At 34.2% G+C, this 17,295-nt stretch overlaps 1 protein-coding gene across 1 annotated transcript in view; it reads left to right on the forward strand.

Annotated features, from left to right (window-relative positions):
* Window positions 1-17,295, forward strand: part of Naglu (N-acetyl-alpha-glucosaminidase) — a 66,124-nt gene that overhangs the window by 42,798 nt on the left and 6,031 nt on the right. The window contains exons 11-15 of the mRNA XM_089091761.1: window positions 1,479-1,488; window positions 2,110-2,268; window positions 5,121-5,195; window positions 6,927-7,117; window positions 14,602-14,719. Coding sequence (XP_088947887.1) covers window positions 1,479-1,488; window positions 2,110-2,268; window positions 5,121-5,195; window positions 6,927-7,117; window positions 14,602-14,719 — 553 coding nt within the window. The remainder of the gene's footprint in view (window positions 1-1,478; window positions 1,489-2,109; window positions 2,269-5,120; window positions 5,196-6,926; window positions 7,118-14,601; window positions 14,720-17,295) is intronic.

Consider the following 17,295-nt stretch of genomic DNA (forward strand, 5'->3'; position numbering starts at 1 on the left):
TGTTTAAGCTTGTGAATCCATAGACTCCAACAATGGACTTTTTTGTCATTTTTCATTAACCTCATCGATTAATGTTATAAAAACAAAACCTTGAAACAAGATTGTTAAGGTTGCCTTGAAAATCACTATTGAAACAAGCTAGACCATTATTTCGAGTATCTTCTGAATAAAGAGATGTCTAAAAATTGGAATTGAAGGTGTAGTTTTTTCTTTCTTGCGCTATTTTTTTTTACAAAAAATATTTATTTTACAACTAAGTTTCAGATACTATGTAAACACAACATCTTCATTTATTTTGCTTTTGTATATATGCTGTTTCAGACCCATGGCTCCTAAATCTCAGTAATTTTATCATTACATGATTTTGTTCCCATGCTTCATGGGCCAAATAGTGGTTTAGTGCTTGTAAACTAGGACTCTTTAATATGACTAAAATGATGATTACTCCTGCTAGTACTACAACTATTAAAGTTACCAACTCATTGCAGCACTGCGCCGCCCGAGACAAATACAGCTGCGCACGCTCCTCCTCTATTCTATTCAAAGTTTCACTCCTCACCCCTTCCCAAGTTCCTTTTTGCTTTAAAGCCTCCCTTTTGACCTCTTCCCACCACATCCGGGACGAACTGCTTTTCGTTTGGCTCAGAATGTTTGGCTGAAAAGCACAATCTCTTGCAATCTTGTCATCCTTCATCCGTGAAACATGTCCCAGCCGTCTCAACCTTTCTTTCAGTATAGCTCTAGAAAGTGCTATTTGACTGAATCTTTCTTAAAACTTAATGTTTGAAATCGATCAGTCCGAATCTTTGGGCGATCAGTCTAAAGGGTACCTAAAACCATCCTTAGAGAATTCTTCTGGAAAATTTCCAGAAGAATTTCCCTCTGCCTTTCGAAGTGCTCACGTTTCAAAACCATTCTTGACCATTGTCATTACATTGCTTGACATATTCTGAACTTGATTCGTAGACTCATTTTCCTATGCTTCCAAATTTTTTTTTAACTTTGTAATAAACCCTATGTAATAAGCCCTTTTGTACTTTTTACTTCTTCATTGCATTCACCATCATTACAACCCAATCAAATCAAGCTATCCACTTGATAGAGCTTCCCGTTACCCAGCATCACCTCTTCATCTTCATTTATTCCTGGTCTAATCGACTTAGTTTTCTTAACATTAATTTTCAAACCTATTCTTGCACTGTGAACTGTCAAAATCTCCAAAAATCTATTCATTTTGCTAACATTTTTATCCCAGTCAATTACATTATCTATATAATCTAGGCCTGGGAGAATTTTACCGTCTCTTTTGATTCTGTGCTCTCCCATTACCTTTGATATTGCGTATTTTTTCAATTCCGTTTCGTTGCCCCAGGAATAAAATCTTGCGGACGTACCTGTCACTAATAATTTTTCAATATTTTGGTGGTTCTTTTTTCGCTTTTATTTTTTGATACTGACTCACAAAGACAAATTTCTAGCTGGCCAAAAGTAGGATTTTAGCTAGACAAAGTACGATTTTTACTTGGAAGTTTTTGCCATTTTTTTAAGGATACTAAAATAAATTTGGATTTGTATAGATGTTTCACGAAATCACTCTTTCCTTTTCAATTTTTTTCTTTACGCAGAGATTTCAAAAAAGGCTGACATGAATCTCTAAATATTTATGCACAGAAGTTTGCTTGGCAGCAATTTGTGCTTCTACGAAAATATGCGTATTCATCAGTTCAAATGGCAAAGTCTTGCTTCTCGAATTATTTGTCGATAAAATTTCGCGCCACTGCAGGTCATATTCTTTCTGCAATAAAACGTGTATTTGTTAGTTCAAATGCTAAAATTTTACTTCTCAAAACATTTATCCATAGAATTTTACAACATTTTGGTTTTTCTTTTGCAAAATACGCGTATTTGTCGGTTCAAATGTATGTTCATGTATACCTGAGGAATGTGGGGGAGTGTCCTCTTCAAAAACATAATTTCTGTCTGGAAATCAACTACGTAGAACAAAATGGCTGTCTCAAAATTTTGATTGGATGTGTTTGGGGAAATGGTGGACGTGGAAGGGGTGTTAGTTCCCTTCCAATCACTTTTGACCCTTAAAAAGAGCACTAGAACTCTCTTCCAATACATGAAAATATGTTCATGTATGTTCAAATGTATGTTCAAGTGTATGTTAATGTTTCTAATTTCCTTTACATGGTCAAAAACTATGCAACGCAGAGGTACGGAGAATACAACGAATTCACCGACAGAGCTTGGTTATTTCTAAAGGTATGGTCACTTATATAGGATTTACATTTATGTAATCCATTAATAAATTACAATATATAAATAAATTACAATTACAATATATAATAAAATACAATATATAAATAAATAAATTACAATATATAATGTTTAAATTACAATTTATGTGTTTTCTTACAAATCAAACTTCTACAGTACTAGTTAGGGCCAATAGTACTGTTAATATTAGTTAATAATTTAGAGTCAATAGCAGGGTCAGAGTACTGTTTATACCACAGTGCCCTTCCATTTTTAATTAAAATGAAAAAGTAAATAAAATAGGATATAAATAAATTAAAAATTAAATAAAACAAAAATTAAATAAACATAAAATAATATAAAATATAATAATAAGAATATAAAATAAAAATTCAATAAAGTAAAATTAAACAAAAAATAAAAAATTAAAATCAAGTGTAATAAAAATAAAAATTTAGACTTTGTTAAAAACAATATCTATAATTTATGAATTGTTGGTTTCTTTCGTTTTTCCTCTTTTTTATAGTGTTTTTATGCGTTTTCATCTTTTTATGTATGTGCTAATTTCCGTAAGCAAGCCCCCCCTTCCCCTTTTTCTCCTGTTGATAAAGGCTTCCGAATCAGAAGCCAAAATATTTAGCAGTTTATTATTTTTTTTTAAATAGGGTTTTCTCAACTTTCTTTGTATTATTATTAAGAGTTTTACAAGTTTTTAAAAAAATTTCGTTTCGTTTTAATTATGAGATGTGGATCAAATACTATATATAACAAAAGAAAATATGGTATATAAGGAACAACCGTACAGCAAGTATATTTCGTAATAACTGGCAGGAGTTCTATTTTCTTCGTATTGTTTGGTGTCACTTACAATACACTGATCAAATGAACACTGGAAGTACAAGAATGGAAACTAGCGCGCCAATGCCATCTAATATTTGTTTATTAATTTTTTTTGTACCATACCCGAAGCTATTGCTTGCTTGTCTTCTCATGTACTTCAAAATGTAAAAAATAGTAAATAAAGTTGAATTTCGTCACCTGACCCACCAGCCTAGAATAAACTAGCCCAATTGACTTGCCAACATTTACACAGGCTGGATTTTGACTGGAAATAACTTTTAAAACTAAAAACTTATAGATTAATTCTACCTTAAAGAGAAATTTCAGCTTTAATTTTATAATAATGCAGACTGCTTATATCAAATTTCTAGTTTTTCTATGAAATTTTCTACTTTTTTAATTAAGTTGCCAGACGCTACACTCTGTTTCTAACTAGTGGTTTTTAATTCATTGACATTTCTAAGAAAGGTTTTAATTCCTTTGCATAAGGTCCAACTCTTATAAGAGTCCCATACTTTTTTACAATAATTCTATAGACAAGTGCAATTTTTTTTTTAGTTGACTCAAAAAGTATGGGGATTTCTTATTCTCGACAGCTCAAAAAGTGATACTATGCTAAAATGACCGAGAAAAATGTAAATCAATTTAGAATCACAATTGCTAAAGGAGTTAAATGCTATAAATGACATGTTCTGTCGAATGAAAGGTCATATCACGGAAATTGAAATCATGGAATAAATTTGAAAGTACAAAAAACTGGGTGGTAGGGACTTGTTTTGTCTGTAATTCGCTGTTTTTCAGGTTGGACGGTGACAATATGATTAAGCTGTATTTGTTTACGTGGCTGTAATTCAAGGACATAATTTAAATTATGCATTGAAGGCTCAGAAAGCTTTTTTTTTGGAATTTTACTTATTTTTTGTTGCTGTTGCGAAAAAGATTATTTGAGCCCTTTGAGTGAAAAAATTATTGATTGTTGTGTAAGTTAAGTAAATATAGGCAATTGCGTAAGAATAAGAAGTGACCCTATATTGCCGCTTTCAGTACTTACAGATTTTTATTTCTGAGGGTGTCAAGAGAGGATTGATGTATGCCCTGTTTAGTTGTTTGGACCTTTTGCGGGGAAAATAGTTTATTCGTAAACATATCAATAATACAAGGCCTTTATAAGAGAGGTGGGGTTAGGGGGTTTGACCCCCCCCCCTCCCTAAATGTTTGTCTAACTCGTAAAAACGTACCAAAAATGGAGATAAACAAACTTTTTATGCGTTTTTAGAGTTAATTTGTGTCTAAAACCGCCTCCCGAGAAAATCCTTGTGCAAAACCCCCAGAAAAAAAAAATCCTAGTTCCCTCTCACTTGAATATACTTGTTTTATTTGACAATTAAATTTAACCAATGATCAAAAGTCTGCGATTGAAAAAAAACATAACAAAAAAATATATGTATAAGTATTGAATTTTTCTGAAAGCATAAAATTCAGAGCGGTTGGTTGAACGAGTAATAGATTTATTAGTATGTAATAATATAAATTATATTATTATAGTAATAGGATTGGAACTTATGTTTCTGAGGAGATGTTCAAATATGCCTTCGAAAAACATGTTCAGATATTTGTAAACTCTTGGGAGCCTCCTCTGTCTTTTTTTACAAACTCTTCCAGCCATACTCTGCACAGCCTGAAACAAAGTGGCTTTTTTAGAAATACAACGAAATCACATGTTCGAAATTACTCACTTCATTAAATGCAATATTTTGCATAATTTATCTGCCTTTTTTTATTATCTGTCAATATAATATCCGCCTTTGATAATTCCGATATCTATATTAGCTTTTTCTCTTTTTGTCAGGCTTGTTTAGTAATTTGTATTTTCCATACTAGCGGTCCCTATATTCTAACATGGAACCGACATATCGTGCAAGATTTCTGCCAATTACTCAAAGACCATCACTTGGATATATTCCTTCGGTATGAGTTTTTTTTTATATTTATGCTTATTTGCCTTTTTTCTTCTTTAGCGAAGCTTATATACGGGTTTGGCTGGAAGAGATGCTACGCTCATTCGACGCCCTAGCATGGACGCTTTTCCCCCTGTAAGTGAATATCTAACCAAAGAGAAATAGATTACTTTCATATAATCTTGTGTTAAAATGTTTGCTTCAATTTCACTAGTTTTCACCTTTGATGTATTTTAGCAAACCTATCGCATTATTCTTGAAGTGTGTGGGAGAAAGTGAAGCCCCGCCTTTTTAAAACCTGATTGGTTACTCGTGCTCATGGGCTAAAGTTTAATAATAACCACGCCTTTTTAAAATCTGATTGATTCACTTTTGCTCCTGTGCTAAAATTTGATAATAATCACGCCTTTTTTAAACCTGGCTGGTTCACTCGCTCTTTTCCGCTAAAGTCTAATAATAACCACGCCTATTTAAAAATCTGATTGGTTCACCCTTGTTCCTGAGTTAACTTTTAAGCCAGTAAAAACCCAATAAATTTTTATAAGTAAACTCTGTTTCCTATGTCCCTGTAGTACCTCTTGTAGATTATGTTTCTCTGTGATCTAACCAGCAAAAAAATAAGTGCACTAATATATCAGATTTTCATATTTCACTGTTTTGCGGATATAACTTTTCACTTATTTTTTTTTGTCGCTCTCAGCGGTATGTACCTTGGTGACAGTGAAAGACAGAAATTCAGAGGTTTTTTTTATGCGGGACTGTGAAACAGAGAAGAAAATTTTCTCTGAAGTTTCTAAACTCTCCGGTCATTTCCAGATTTAGAAAAAAAAACAAGAAAATTAGTAGGCTGGGGCAGAGAAAATGCTTTTGCAGCTGGATGGCTTGGTGCTGAATTGAGTTGTTAGCTGCAATAATGGTAGCAGTAATCATCATTTTATTCATATTAAAGAATTACAGTTTACAAGGACTAAACGATTATTTTTGCCTCCTTCTAAAAGGTATAAAGAATTAGCAAAATGAAAATATTCTAACTCTGTATGTAGATTTCTTTCGACTAATGTAGTTCTGGACTCTTGTAGAACATGGAAATATCCTCTCTAACTGGATATCTAACCATCAAAAAGCTGAACGCACTAAAATCTCAGCTTCTTATTTCTCTTTATTTTGCGGAGCTGTTTCTTGGTAACGGTAAAATAATGAAATTCAGATCTTCCTTTTTTGTTTGCGAGACAGAGATAAAAAATGTCCCTGAAGTCTTCAAACTCTCTAATCATTTTCTAGAAAAAAAGGAATTTTTTTCACATGCGAATTAGTATAAACAAGAAGCAGAATTAAACTGTTTTAACTCCAAATGTAAACTTCTTTCAGCTTATGTATGTTGGTTCGTGTCCAAGATGGAATTATCTCCTAGGTATGTGAGGTCCCTTCTAGAATTTTTCCTCCCTGTTAGCCAATTTCTAACCATCTAAAAATTGCGAAATTTTTCTCATGAAAGTTTCAAGATAAAAAGAAATATTTTTTTTTAGCCTACTAAAAAACAAAATTAATTACGTTTTTCGTAATTACGTTTTTCGGTGATTAATCATCATTAATTATGTTCTAGACAAGGAATGTACTAGGGCTTTAGAGACGTAGGCATGTAATTAATCGTATTTAATTATTATTTTAAATTAATAGTAATTAATAATTATTATTGACCGAAAAGCGTCACTAAGCCCCGCCTCTTAGCAACATTAATTATAATCACTCGACGTGGAATACACCCTTGCTGAAATCGGTTCCCGAAATCAGCTACGTGTGCCTAGCCCTTAAGTGCGATTTTTTATGATTGTTTTTATAAGGCAGGCATTAACTTTCATTTTTTAGATTTTTTACAATGTCGAGGACGTTATTTTGGCATGGGATAACCTTTATGAAGTTTCCAACAGGTTTCAGGGTATAAAACCATTTCTGCACGACTTAGTCGATGTGTCAAGACAGGTTCTTCAGGACATGTTCTCGCTTCAATATTTATTTGTTGTTCATTCATATAAGCAGAGGAAAATGCATGATTTAAGGTAATATTTCTTATGACTTTATATTTTTTCTACGAATACTTGGCAATTCTAATATAATTCGTTTTTTTTTTCGCTTGTATGATGAATCACCTCCCAAAATAATTTCCGTCGTCTGTACCTGCAGTAAAACATCGTTTTTTTCGACATATTCAATTGCGATATTCGAGAACGAAAAGAATTAACAACAATAAAACACACTTGATTGAAAAAATGATAAAGAGACGACAACATAGCTGTGATTTTGACTATCAAAATGCCGCAAGAGACTAGTGACAAAGTGTCATTATTAACTTAGTTCAATCACTTAGTGATTCTAGTGAATCACTAGATTGAGTAAATCATAAAACTTAGTGGATCCATTGGTACTCAGTTAGTTTTCACTGGGGTGTTCTTACTGAACCAGTGGTTGGGGAGCTTTGGTTTAATTTGAAAGGAAGTTGCCATAACTAGTACCCTTTTTAAGTAACGAAAGAGATCATTCCTCAGTAAAGTGGGGTTCTCTGCCATTTTGTACCACCAACCATCAATTGTTTTCCAAAGAGTCCAAAATTACAGAGAATAGAAACTCTAATAGCCAATTGATTTTTCATTGTCTAAGATCGTATACACGATTTATTGGTCCCCCCTCCAACTTGATAAATCAATATTTTTCAGTCGGCTACAACGGTGTATTCACATACGAAATGATAGAACAGACGTATCTATTAAAAAGCTTCTTCCGTGGCTCATGATGTCATGTTTGGGTGACTTTGTTACGCCATTCTCTGAAATGTCGTTCCCCCACCTTGACAAACCAATAGTTTTCAATCGAAAAAGACTGCATCTTCACATAAAAGATGATAGAACAGACGTATCTTTTGAAAAGTTGCTTCTCTGGTTAAATGGTGTCATATTTGAGTGAATCTTGTCATATTTCTTGAAATGTCGTCGCTAACTGATTTTCGGAATATTACTTGCATTATAAACTACAACATCAAAGAGAGTTGACTTTTATCATGAGTTAACTTGGTGCAAAATAATGTTTAAATTTAAATATTTTATGTAGGAGAGTAGTTCATAAACAATTAAAGTTTTTATCTGCAGCTCCTCAAAGGTATGGGGGAAAATATACCATTTTTATCCTTTACGTGACAAGATTTTTTTAGGGAACGTTTAAGTTAGGTGCGAATTAGAACAAATATTAAAAGGTCTATTTTAACAAAAAACTAATGCTGATTTATGTAGTTATTCGCCTAAGGTAGACAAAGATCTCTTTTTAAAGTTTATTGTGTATATTTTTAAAATCTAAAAACGAAAAAAAAAATCCAAAATATGAAACTTTTTCTGATGGAATTAAACAGTGAAGTTGAAACTTAATACAAAAAATAAACATTGCTTCGTAGTTTATTAAAAATACATCTCAAAAACTGGTTTAAATAAACTGACTTGTGTTATTGCATTATATTTGCAAAGTTCTGAAAAACTAAACTTGTTTTGTTGTGTCGGTTTTGTGTTTTCAGTGAAGTCCGGTTTTGTGTTTCAGTGAAGTTCTGTAGAATTCTAGAAATATAGGGAAATATCACGAGTCCGTCTATTTGAACCGATTTTTTCAGATAAATGTTCCATAAACTATTTTTATTTGTTACATTAATACTTTAACTAATAAATACTAGTTTATCAATAGTATTCAGCTCGTGTTTTTCGAATAGTTTTAGTTACAGGTCTATGGGCATTCACAGGCCTTTTAGGCGTAGCCTCCTCCTTTAACAGTTTCTGCTTCTGACAACTTCTCTTCGATAGGTTCCTCCCTTTCAATACCCAAAATAATAGCATGGTCTCAATAATATCATCTCTCAAAAAGTATACCATAACGTTGTCCCAGGACATCAAAAAAACGAAACAATTAATTTTTATATATCTTTTTTGTACGTTGGATATGCACTTTGGTCTGGTCTTGAGCAGGAAGACTTGAAGAATAAAAAAGAAATATGGATTACGCCGACTAGCTTTTCCGTTTTATCAATTGATTTATAAAATTTACCAAACTAAATCGATGCTTTGGTAAAAAAAAAACTATTACAATTGCAGTAAAGCTTAAGGTTGCAGTGGCAGTGAAACTTAGAGTGGCAAACAACGACAAAACTTACAGCCAACAAACTTAAGCCTAGAAACTTTTGCAATTGTTTATGGAAAGTGTTGAGCAATTTCCTATTGTGATAACATGTGTTTTTATAAAGCTGCTATTTTCCAGGAAAAAGCAATTATTTTTTTGTTTGTGAGAGAAAAGATTATCTAGAGACTAGTTCCATCCGAAGATTAAACTGGATAACCGAATTTTCGATTGGTTTATCTGATCGGGATTTTTTTGGGTGGCCGTCAGATGTTTTTTTTTTGGGCGGGGGGAGAGTGATTTCTATATTTCTCTCTGAAAACCATCCTTTTTTTCTCATTTGTATATATTCTCATGCCCAAACGAAAGGGTGCACCCATCGCCTGTTTCGAAAATAGATTGGAAAGTGCAAGACATTTTTTTAGTTGATCCATGTCTTTGACTTATCAATTGATGAAATTCAACGGTTGAAAATATTTGCTTACAGCTCATATGTTTCGCAAAGGGAAACATAATGATAATTTTATGCTATAAAATTAGAGATTTCTTGTTTAAGACCCAAAGAATAATAGCGTTAAAAGACGGTAGTATCGGAAACTTCAGTAAAGGCCAAACCAAAAAGTGCCTGCAGAAAAGGAAGGAGAGGGTAATCTATTTTACTATTTTAAGTATTTTTTGCATTAGAATTTCAATTGTGACAAGGCATTTCTCAATCCATTGCAGTCAGTTTGGCTAAGATTTTGTTATAGTTTCGTCACAACATTCTTTTCAAGGGGAATTGTTATTTTATTTTCCTTAGTCAATCTTTATATTAAGACGATAGAGAGTTCCATAGTGTGCTCTTGGCATTAATCAGTAGCTTGAAATTGAACTCACTATATTACAAAGGAATTAGGATATTTAATTTATTAGAATTTAGCTAAGTTCTCATTGAATTTAAGGCTATCCTAAGCGGTATAATGATTTTCAACCAAAGTCGTTAGTTTTTCTAACTCAAAATCTTCAGTTTGAATGTTTTGCAAGCCAATTGATAAATGAATTACATCCAACTCGCTATGTTTTTGCATTGGAAAGTGCTGTTATTATAGTTTCGCTAAAAGAGTGATTCTAAAAGTATACCATCTTCTGACATTCGAAGGTCATTGGCTCAATACGATAATCATAGGCAGCGCCACATTGCTGCCTAAATAAAGAACGTTATTGGTACACTGTATTATTTATTTTTCTTCTTCTTTCTCTAGACCCGGGCACTTTGTATCAAAGGAGTTGTGATAGAAATTTTAGAAAGGGCTCATTTAATTAGAGATTGGAATGCCTTGGGCCCTTTTTAATAATCGAAAGTAACTGGAAGGCAACTAACACCCCTTCCACGCCCACCATTTCCCCAAAGACATCCTATCAAAATTTTGAGATAGCCATTTTGCTCCACGCAGTTTAGAGTTCAGGAAATTATTTTTTTGAGCTGGACACTCCCCCCACAGTCTTCAGGGCAAGGGTTATAAAATATGCCCTGGGGGCAAATACGTTTTTTATTGACAGCTTTGTTTTTTAGACTTAAAAAACGACTTATTCGACTAGAAATTCAATTGGCTAGTACCGTTTTTAATAGTCGAAAGTGGTTCAAGGGCAATTAACCCCCCTCTCACGCCCACCTTTACCCCAAAAACATCCAATCAAAATTTTTAGATAGCCATTTTGTTTAACTTTACTTGAATTCTTGGAACTAGTTCTTTATTGTTAACAAACAATCCCCCCCCAACCCATAGGGTAAAGGGTATAAGATTTGCTCTGAGGTCCTACAATGTTCCAGCAGGCGATGGTGTTGTAAAAACATCAAAAAGGGCTCTTCAATTGAAAATTGAAAGGGTTAGTGCCCTTTTAATAGTCGAAAGTGATCAAAGGACAACTAACTCCCCTCTCACGCCCACCATTTCCCCATTTCCACCACCACGCCCACCATTGATAATGACACCCCCCCCCCCAGCCGTCAGGGCACGGGTTGTAAGTTATGCCCTGGGGGTATATAAGGTTTTTATTGAAAGTGTTGCCGTAGAAACCTCAAAAGGTCTCATTTGATTGGAATATGAAAGGGCTAGTGCCGTTTTTAATAGTAGAAAGGATTGGAGAGCGACTAACGTCCCTCTCACGCCCACCATTTCCCCAAACACATCCAATCAAACTTTTGAGATATCCCTTTTGTTCAACGTACTCGAAAGTTCAGGAAATTAGGTCTTTTAGGATGATAACCCCATCAGAGCCTTCAGTGCAAGGGTTGTAAGTTATGCCCCGGGGGCATATAATTTCCCTTTTTAATAGTCAAAAGTGAGTGCAGAGTAATTAACCCCCCTCTCACGCCCACCATTTCCCCAAATAAATTCAATCAAAGTTTAGAGATAGCCATTTTCTTTAACGTAGTTGAAAGTTCTGGAAATTATGTATTTAAGGATGACAAACCCCCCAGAGTCCCCAGGGCAAAGGTTGGTAAGTTATGCCATGGGGGCAAATAAGGCTTTTAATGATAGAGTTGTCGTAAAAACTTCAAAAGGGGCTCATTCAATTGAAAATTGAGACGGCTAGTGCCCTTTTTATAGTTGAAAGTGATTGGAGGGTAACTAACCCCCATCTCACCCCACCATTCCCCCAAACACATCCAATCAAAATTTGCAGATAGCCATTTTGCTCAACGTAGTAGAAAGTTCTGGAAATTAGGTCTTTGAGGATGACACCCCTCCCCCACCAGCCCTCAGGGCGAGGTTTGTAAGTTATCCAATCGGGGCATATAAGGTTTTTATTGAAAGCGTTGTCGTGAAAACTTCAAAAGGGTACATTTGATTGGAAACTGAAAGGACTAGTGCCTTTTTTAACAGTTGAAAGTTATTGGAGAATGTATAACGCCCCTCTGATGCCCACTATTTTCCTAGACACATCCATTCAAAACTTTTATATGGCCATTTTGTGTGACATGGTTAAACGTTTTATAAAATATGCCTTAGAAGATGATAACCACACTCATTGCAGTTTGGGTTAGAGCTGCCATTTATGCACTGGGGCCATAGAAGGCGTTTACAGGAAGTGTTGTTTTAGAAACTCAAAAAGGACTAATTCAATCGAAAATTGAAAGGCCTAGTGCCCTTTTTAAGTCGAAAGTGATTGGAAGGCTTGAAATTTTTATAGTAAAGATCGATGTGGGTATAATGTATTTTTTTTTTTGCTGTTGTTGTTGTTTAGACCAGGGCACTTTGTATCGAAGGAGTTGTCTTAGGAACTTCAAAAAGGGCTCAGTCGATTGAAAATAGAAAGGGCTGAGGCCCTTTTTAATAATCGAAAGTGATTGGAGGGAAACTAATCCCCCTCCCACGCCCCCCCTCCCATTCGACTTTTTGTTTAAAAACTAAATTTTTCCCTAAGATTAAATCAAAAAGCACTGTGTTAAGGCTAATTACCAATAAGGCATCTCAGCAGTATTCCAAGAACGACTGAGGGTATTATGTTCAAACTTTCGGGGCTGCTTCTGCTCTTAAAATTTTAACCAAATCAAAATAGCGTATACAAGCTATCAAAGAAATTAAACAGATTTTTTTGCGAATGGTATCAAGTTTTCCATTTCAGGTCAACTAGAGGAGGTATGAAACTAAATTAAACACTAGTATTTGTGTCTATATTTTTAAAAGTGTGTATGTTGTTAAAAACTGCTGAAATTTTTTTTCCAGTATACAAATAGCTGGACAAACTATAAAGTCTTAAAAAAACGAAAAGATTTAAGATATTATTTTCTTTTTCCCTGAAAAGACTATGTCAATATAAAACGAGCAGGAATTAATTAAAAAACCTTTTTCCACAAAGAAAGTTTTTCAAAGAAAAGTAAAAAACTCCATTAAACAAAAAATGAGCAAAAATAAAATCAAATAATCTACCAAGCGTGAAACTACCACAAATCAGCATCGATAAATAAATGAAATTCAAAACGAGCAAAAAGTACAATAAATAAGCAAGTCAAACTCAAAACGAGCAGAAATTAACATAAATTGGGCTCAAAATCCCATATGCCTTCCCGAGGCCAGAACATAATTTGCACTTTACTGAAAAAAATACAAATGAATGTGCATTGTCAGTTTAATATACATATACTGATATTTATTAATTAAAATGTTAATAATTTTTTTATTTATTAAAGTTATAAAAGTAAAAACATTTATATTTTTATGCTTTCGAACGTAGTTGAAAGTTCTGGAAATTAGGTCTGGAAAATATTTCAACATATTTGAAATATTTTATAAGTTAAAAATTGTGTAAGGACTAGCATATTTATTCTGGAATATAAGAAAAATAATATCTTGCTTACTGAGTAATGATTAGGGGACACACATTGAAAGAGCAGTCTCTTGTCTAGTAAAACGTTTTCAGGAAATACATTATAGTTGACATTGTTTCAAGAAGAATCTATCGTTTCCTTGTTCTGTTGTTACGTTTCTTAAACTGTTTCTTTTTTGAAGAAAGCGTTCTGAAAAAAAAAAAAACATGGTAGAGCTTTTATAAACTATATAATGGTAATGTAAATAGTATTTTTCTGCAAAATATATCAGCCGCTGTTACAGAAGCAATTCCTATTCGTTCAGACCTGTGCAAACTCCATACATTTTGCTGGATCTCCCATTGTGGGCAGTGTTGCCAGTTTGCGAAAACGTTTAGGCTAAGCATATTTTTCAAAATCTTTTAGAGAAGGCATTTTTTTTCGATGAAAAGACCAAGCAAAAGGGATTTTTAGATGAAAATACAAACAAAGTCTCTTTTTAAATCTAGGGTGGGCAAAAGTCTAGAGGGAGATGCCCCCTCCCAATTGGCACCAATGAGTCTGTCTACAAAATGTGCTTGTTTCGGAAAAAAGCCATGTTTGTGACCTGATTCGGTTTATCTTGATTCAGGAAAACGGTCAAGAGAGAAACACCGAAGCTTGTCCTTTGACATGCCGCTTTCATTCCTGCTCCAGGCATGAGTAATAATGAAAGTGTTGTCTTGTAAACATGTCTTTTTTGTCGTTTTTTAGAAGTTACTTTGTCACGATTAAAAATCATATCTTAATATTTTCAAGCTTCTCAAATAATTTCTGAAAGTCGTTTTCTAAGCAAAAAGAGGGTACTGTTTCTTCTTCTCCTTCAATGCTTCTTCTTCTCAAAAGAAGAAGTAAGAGGGCAATGTTTGTTTAGTTCATACTTTGAACTTCCTGACCTAAATTGCTCTGCTGATTCTCCCTTTGAGAATAGCTTATAATGGTTTTTCGGCAATTATCTGAGAAGTGTGAAAATGTCGAACATGACTATTAGCTGTGACAAAAAAAATATTCAGACCGCAAAAATAAAAAGTTTGAGTACCACTGCTCTAATGAGTAAATTTGCAGGACATCATCTAAAACTCTTCTGAAAATCCTTTATGACATGGATACAATCCTGAATACTAACCAACAATTCATGCTGGGACCTTGGATAGAGACTGCTAAAGCTGTTGCTCCCTTGGAGGTATTTATCGCTTTTAATCAACTGAGATAATCTCTTATAAACAAATTTGAATTTCGATGTTGACTCAATCTGGACATCTTCATTCAGGGTTGACCGATAAACTTGCGTTAGGAGCAAGTTTAGTTAACGCAAATTTGCCTTAATTAAATAAATTACACTATTTTAGACTATGTTAGGGGGGGGGGAGGGGAGGGGACGCCCCCTCGCCCCTCTGGATCCGCCACTGTATTAAATTTATAACCTTAATTTTTGGCGCAGAGGATGAACAAGAAGTAGTATTTTTTTGCTTTGTTTAATAATTTCTGTTTAGCGACATACCAGCTAGAATAGTTAACAAGCTTAAGGAATGATCCCTTAGAAGTAAAAGTGCCGTCCAAGGCCGTATCCATGGGGGGGGGGGGGGTACAGGGGTTTGACCCCCTCTTAAATGTTTGTCCGACTCGTAAAAACATGACAAAAATGAAAACAAACACATTTTTTATTTTTGACTCGTGTGTATGTGCCCGTGAATGCGGATGCGCATGGGTGGTGGGGCATTAGATACTGTACCAGAACAATGCGTTCGAGCATCCCAAGATTACTTATCCGACAAGCCAGATTACTTATCCTTAGCGTTTTACGAGACATAAATACGGGAGAGGTTATCAGAATTACTATTTGAAATGGTCTGGGTTAAGGCTCGGATAAGTTACACCTGCTAAACCTGGAAAATGCAGGATTACTGATGATAAGTGACGTCATATGTGAACAAAAAATTGAATCTTTTCAGAAATGGAAGAAAAATATGTAAAATTACACACAGAGAACAAAAAGAGATAGTAATTGTGAAATATGACACACCTTCAGGGGTTTGTAAATAAGCTATGCTTGCAGTGGAGTACACGTGATTAATGTTGTTATCCGCCTAATCGCCTATAGGGGAAGGCGTCATAACGTCTAACCGTCAGGAGTACTAACGTCATTTCGTCTACAAAATCCGTCATAACATCTGAAAGGAGAACCCGTCAGATCCACCAACCGTCACAACATCCAAAATTTTTAAACTTTAGCTTTTTGGGGTTTAGGGGGGAAAAGGTACCTAGGTTAGGTTACGTACTTAATATATGCTATGCTTTACCCCCACCCCCCTGATGTGCAAATATATGGCCGAAATGTGTTTCTAAACTATTATATACTTATTACTGTTATATAAACTTATACATTTTTTTTAGATGTTATGACGGTTAGTGGTTCTGACGGATTTTTCTTTTAGATTTTATGACGTTTAGTCGAAATTGTAGCACCCTGCCTATAGCGTTTCAGTTGACAAGTAGCCGGAGAAATATTTGTTGTTATGTTTTACGGATTAAAACCTGGGAACGTAGTATTAAGTGGATAAGTCGCATAAGGGATGTTCAAACGTACTAGAAGTGTCAAGTTTGGACAAGAAGAATTCTGATTTTATTCGACAAAGAGTGGCTTTTGTTGACTGTCACTGACGCTTTGACTAAAGGCATAAATACCACTTTCCCTTTCAGTAACTTTACGTCAATGGAAAAGGCCTCTGGTTAGTTTAAAGTGATGTCATGCGACCACTCTCATCTCATCAAAGCCCAATTCACGATCCTTCTGCTTCGAATTTGGCACTTCTGATATAGTTTCTAATACCAACCATACATGCGCATGCATATTGACAGTGCACAAGCGTACTGGTCCAAAGTAGATATATTTTTGTTTCATTGTGAAAATGACCCTGATACTTTCGAACCACATTTGTCACCCTGATATCTACAATTAAAATAACCACTAAGAAAATATCAGAGTTGTAAAATGTATTTATTTTCTTTTATAGTGATAGTTAAATAAATTCACGAGACTGCTTGCAAAGCATTATTTGCTACAAAGCTACTTGGAGTTTGTTTGAATAATAAGCATTTTACTTCACAGCAAAAGAAGAAAAAAAAAATAGAGATACCAAAAATAAAATAAAAGAGCAACCGGACCCTGTAAATCGATGTTTTTCAAGAACAAAAATTTGGTTAAGAACTTCACTAAAGCTCTTCTATCTAGAGAATCGGACGCTTGCTCATAATCTATAAAACTAAGGACCAAAGGAGTTGGATAACTCAGGCACTTCTTAATTATTAACCTAAAAGTGAAAATTAGGTCGACACATCCTCTCCCCTGTCTAAAACCGCACTGTTCTTCTCCTATCACTTTGTCTACAGCATCTCTCAGTCTAAACAGTATCATATTACTAAGTAATTTGCTACCTACAGAGACGAGGCTAATGGCTGGATAATAACCACACTCACTCTTAACACCTTTCTTATACAGTTGTTTAATAAAGGGCTTTCCTAAAATCACTAGGTACTTCACCTTTTCAAAAATCATATTCATGATATTCAGTAACTTATTTCTGACCTCAGAGCCACCATATTTAAAAAAAAACTCATTTACCACACACTATAAGCACCTGGAACCTTATTATTAACCTTATTATTTCTTAATCCTTTTAGTACTATCGCTAATCTTCCTCACAAAACAAATCTTCCCTCACGTCCTAGGTATCAAAAACTTTTTCATTTTCCTCTATA

This window comes from Artemia sp. Qi Xiang Cuo, chromosome 7 (assembly GCF_049724085.1).
Source record: "Artemia sp. Qi Xiang Cuo chromosome 7, ASM4972408v1, whole genome shotgun sequence".
Classification (NCBI taxonomy): Eukaryota; Metazoa; Arthropoda; class Branchiopoda; order Anostraca; family Artemiidae; genus Artemia; species Artemia sp. Qi Xiang Cuo.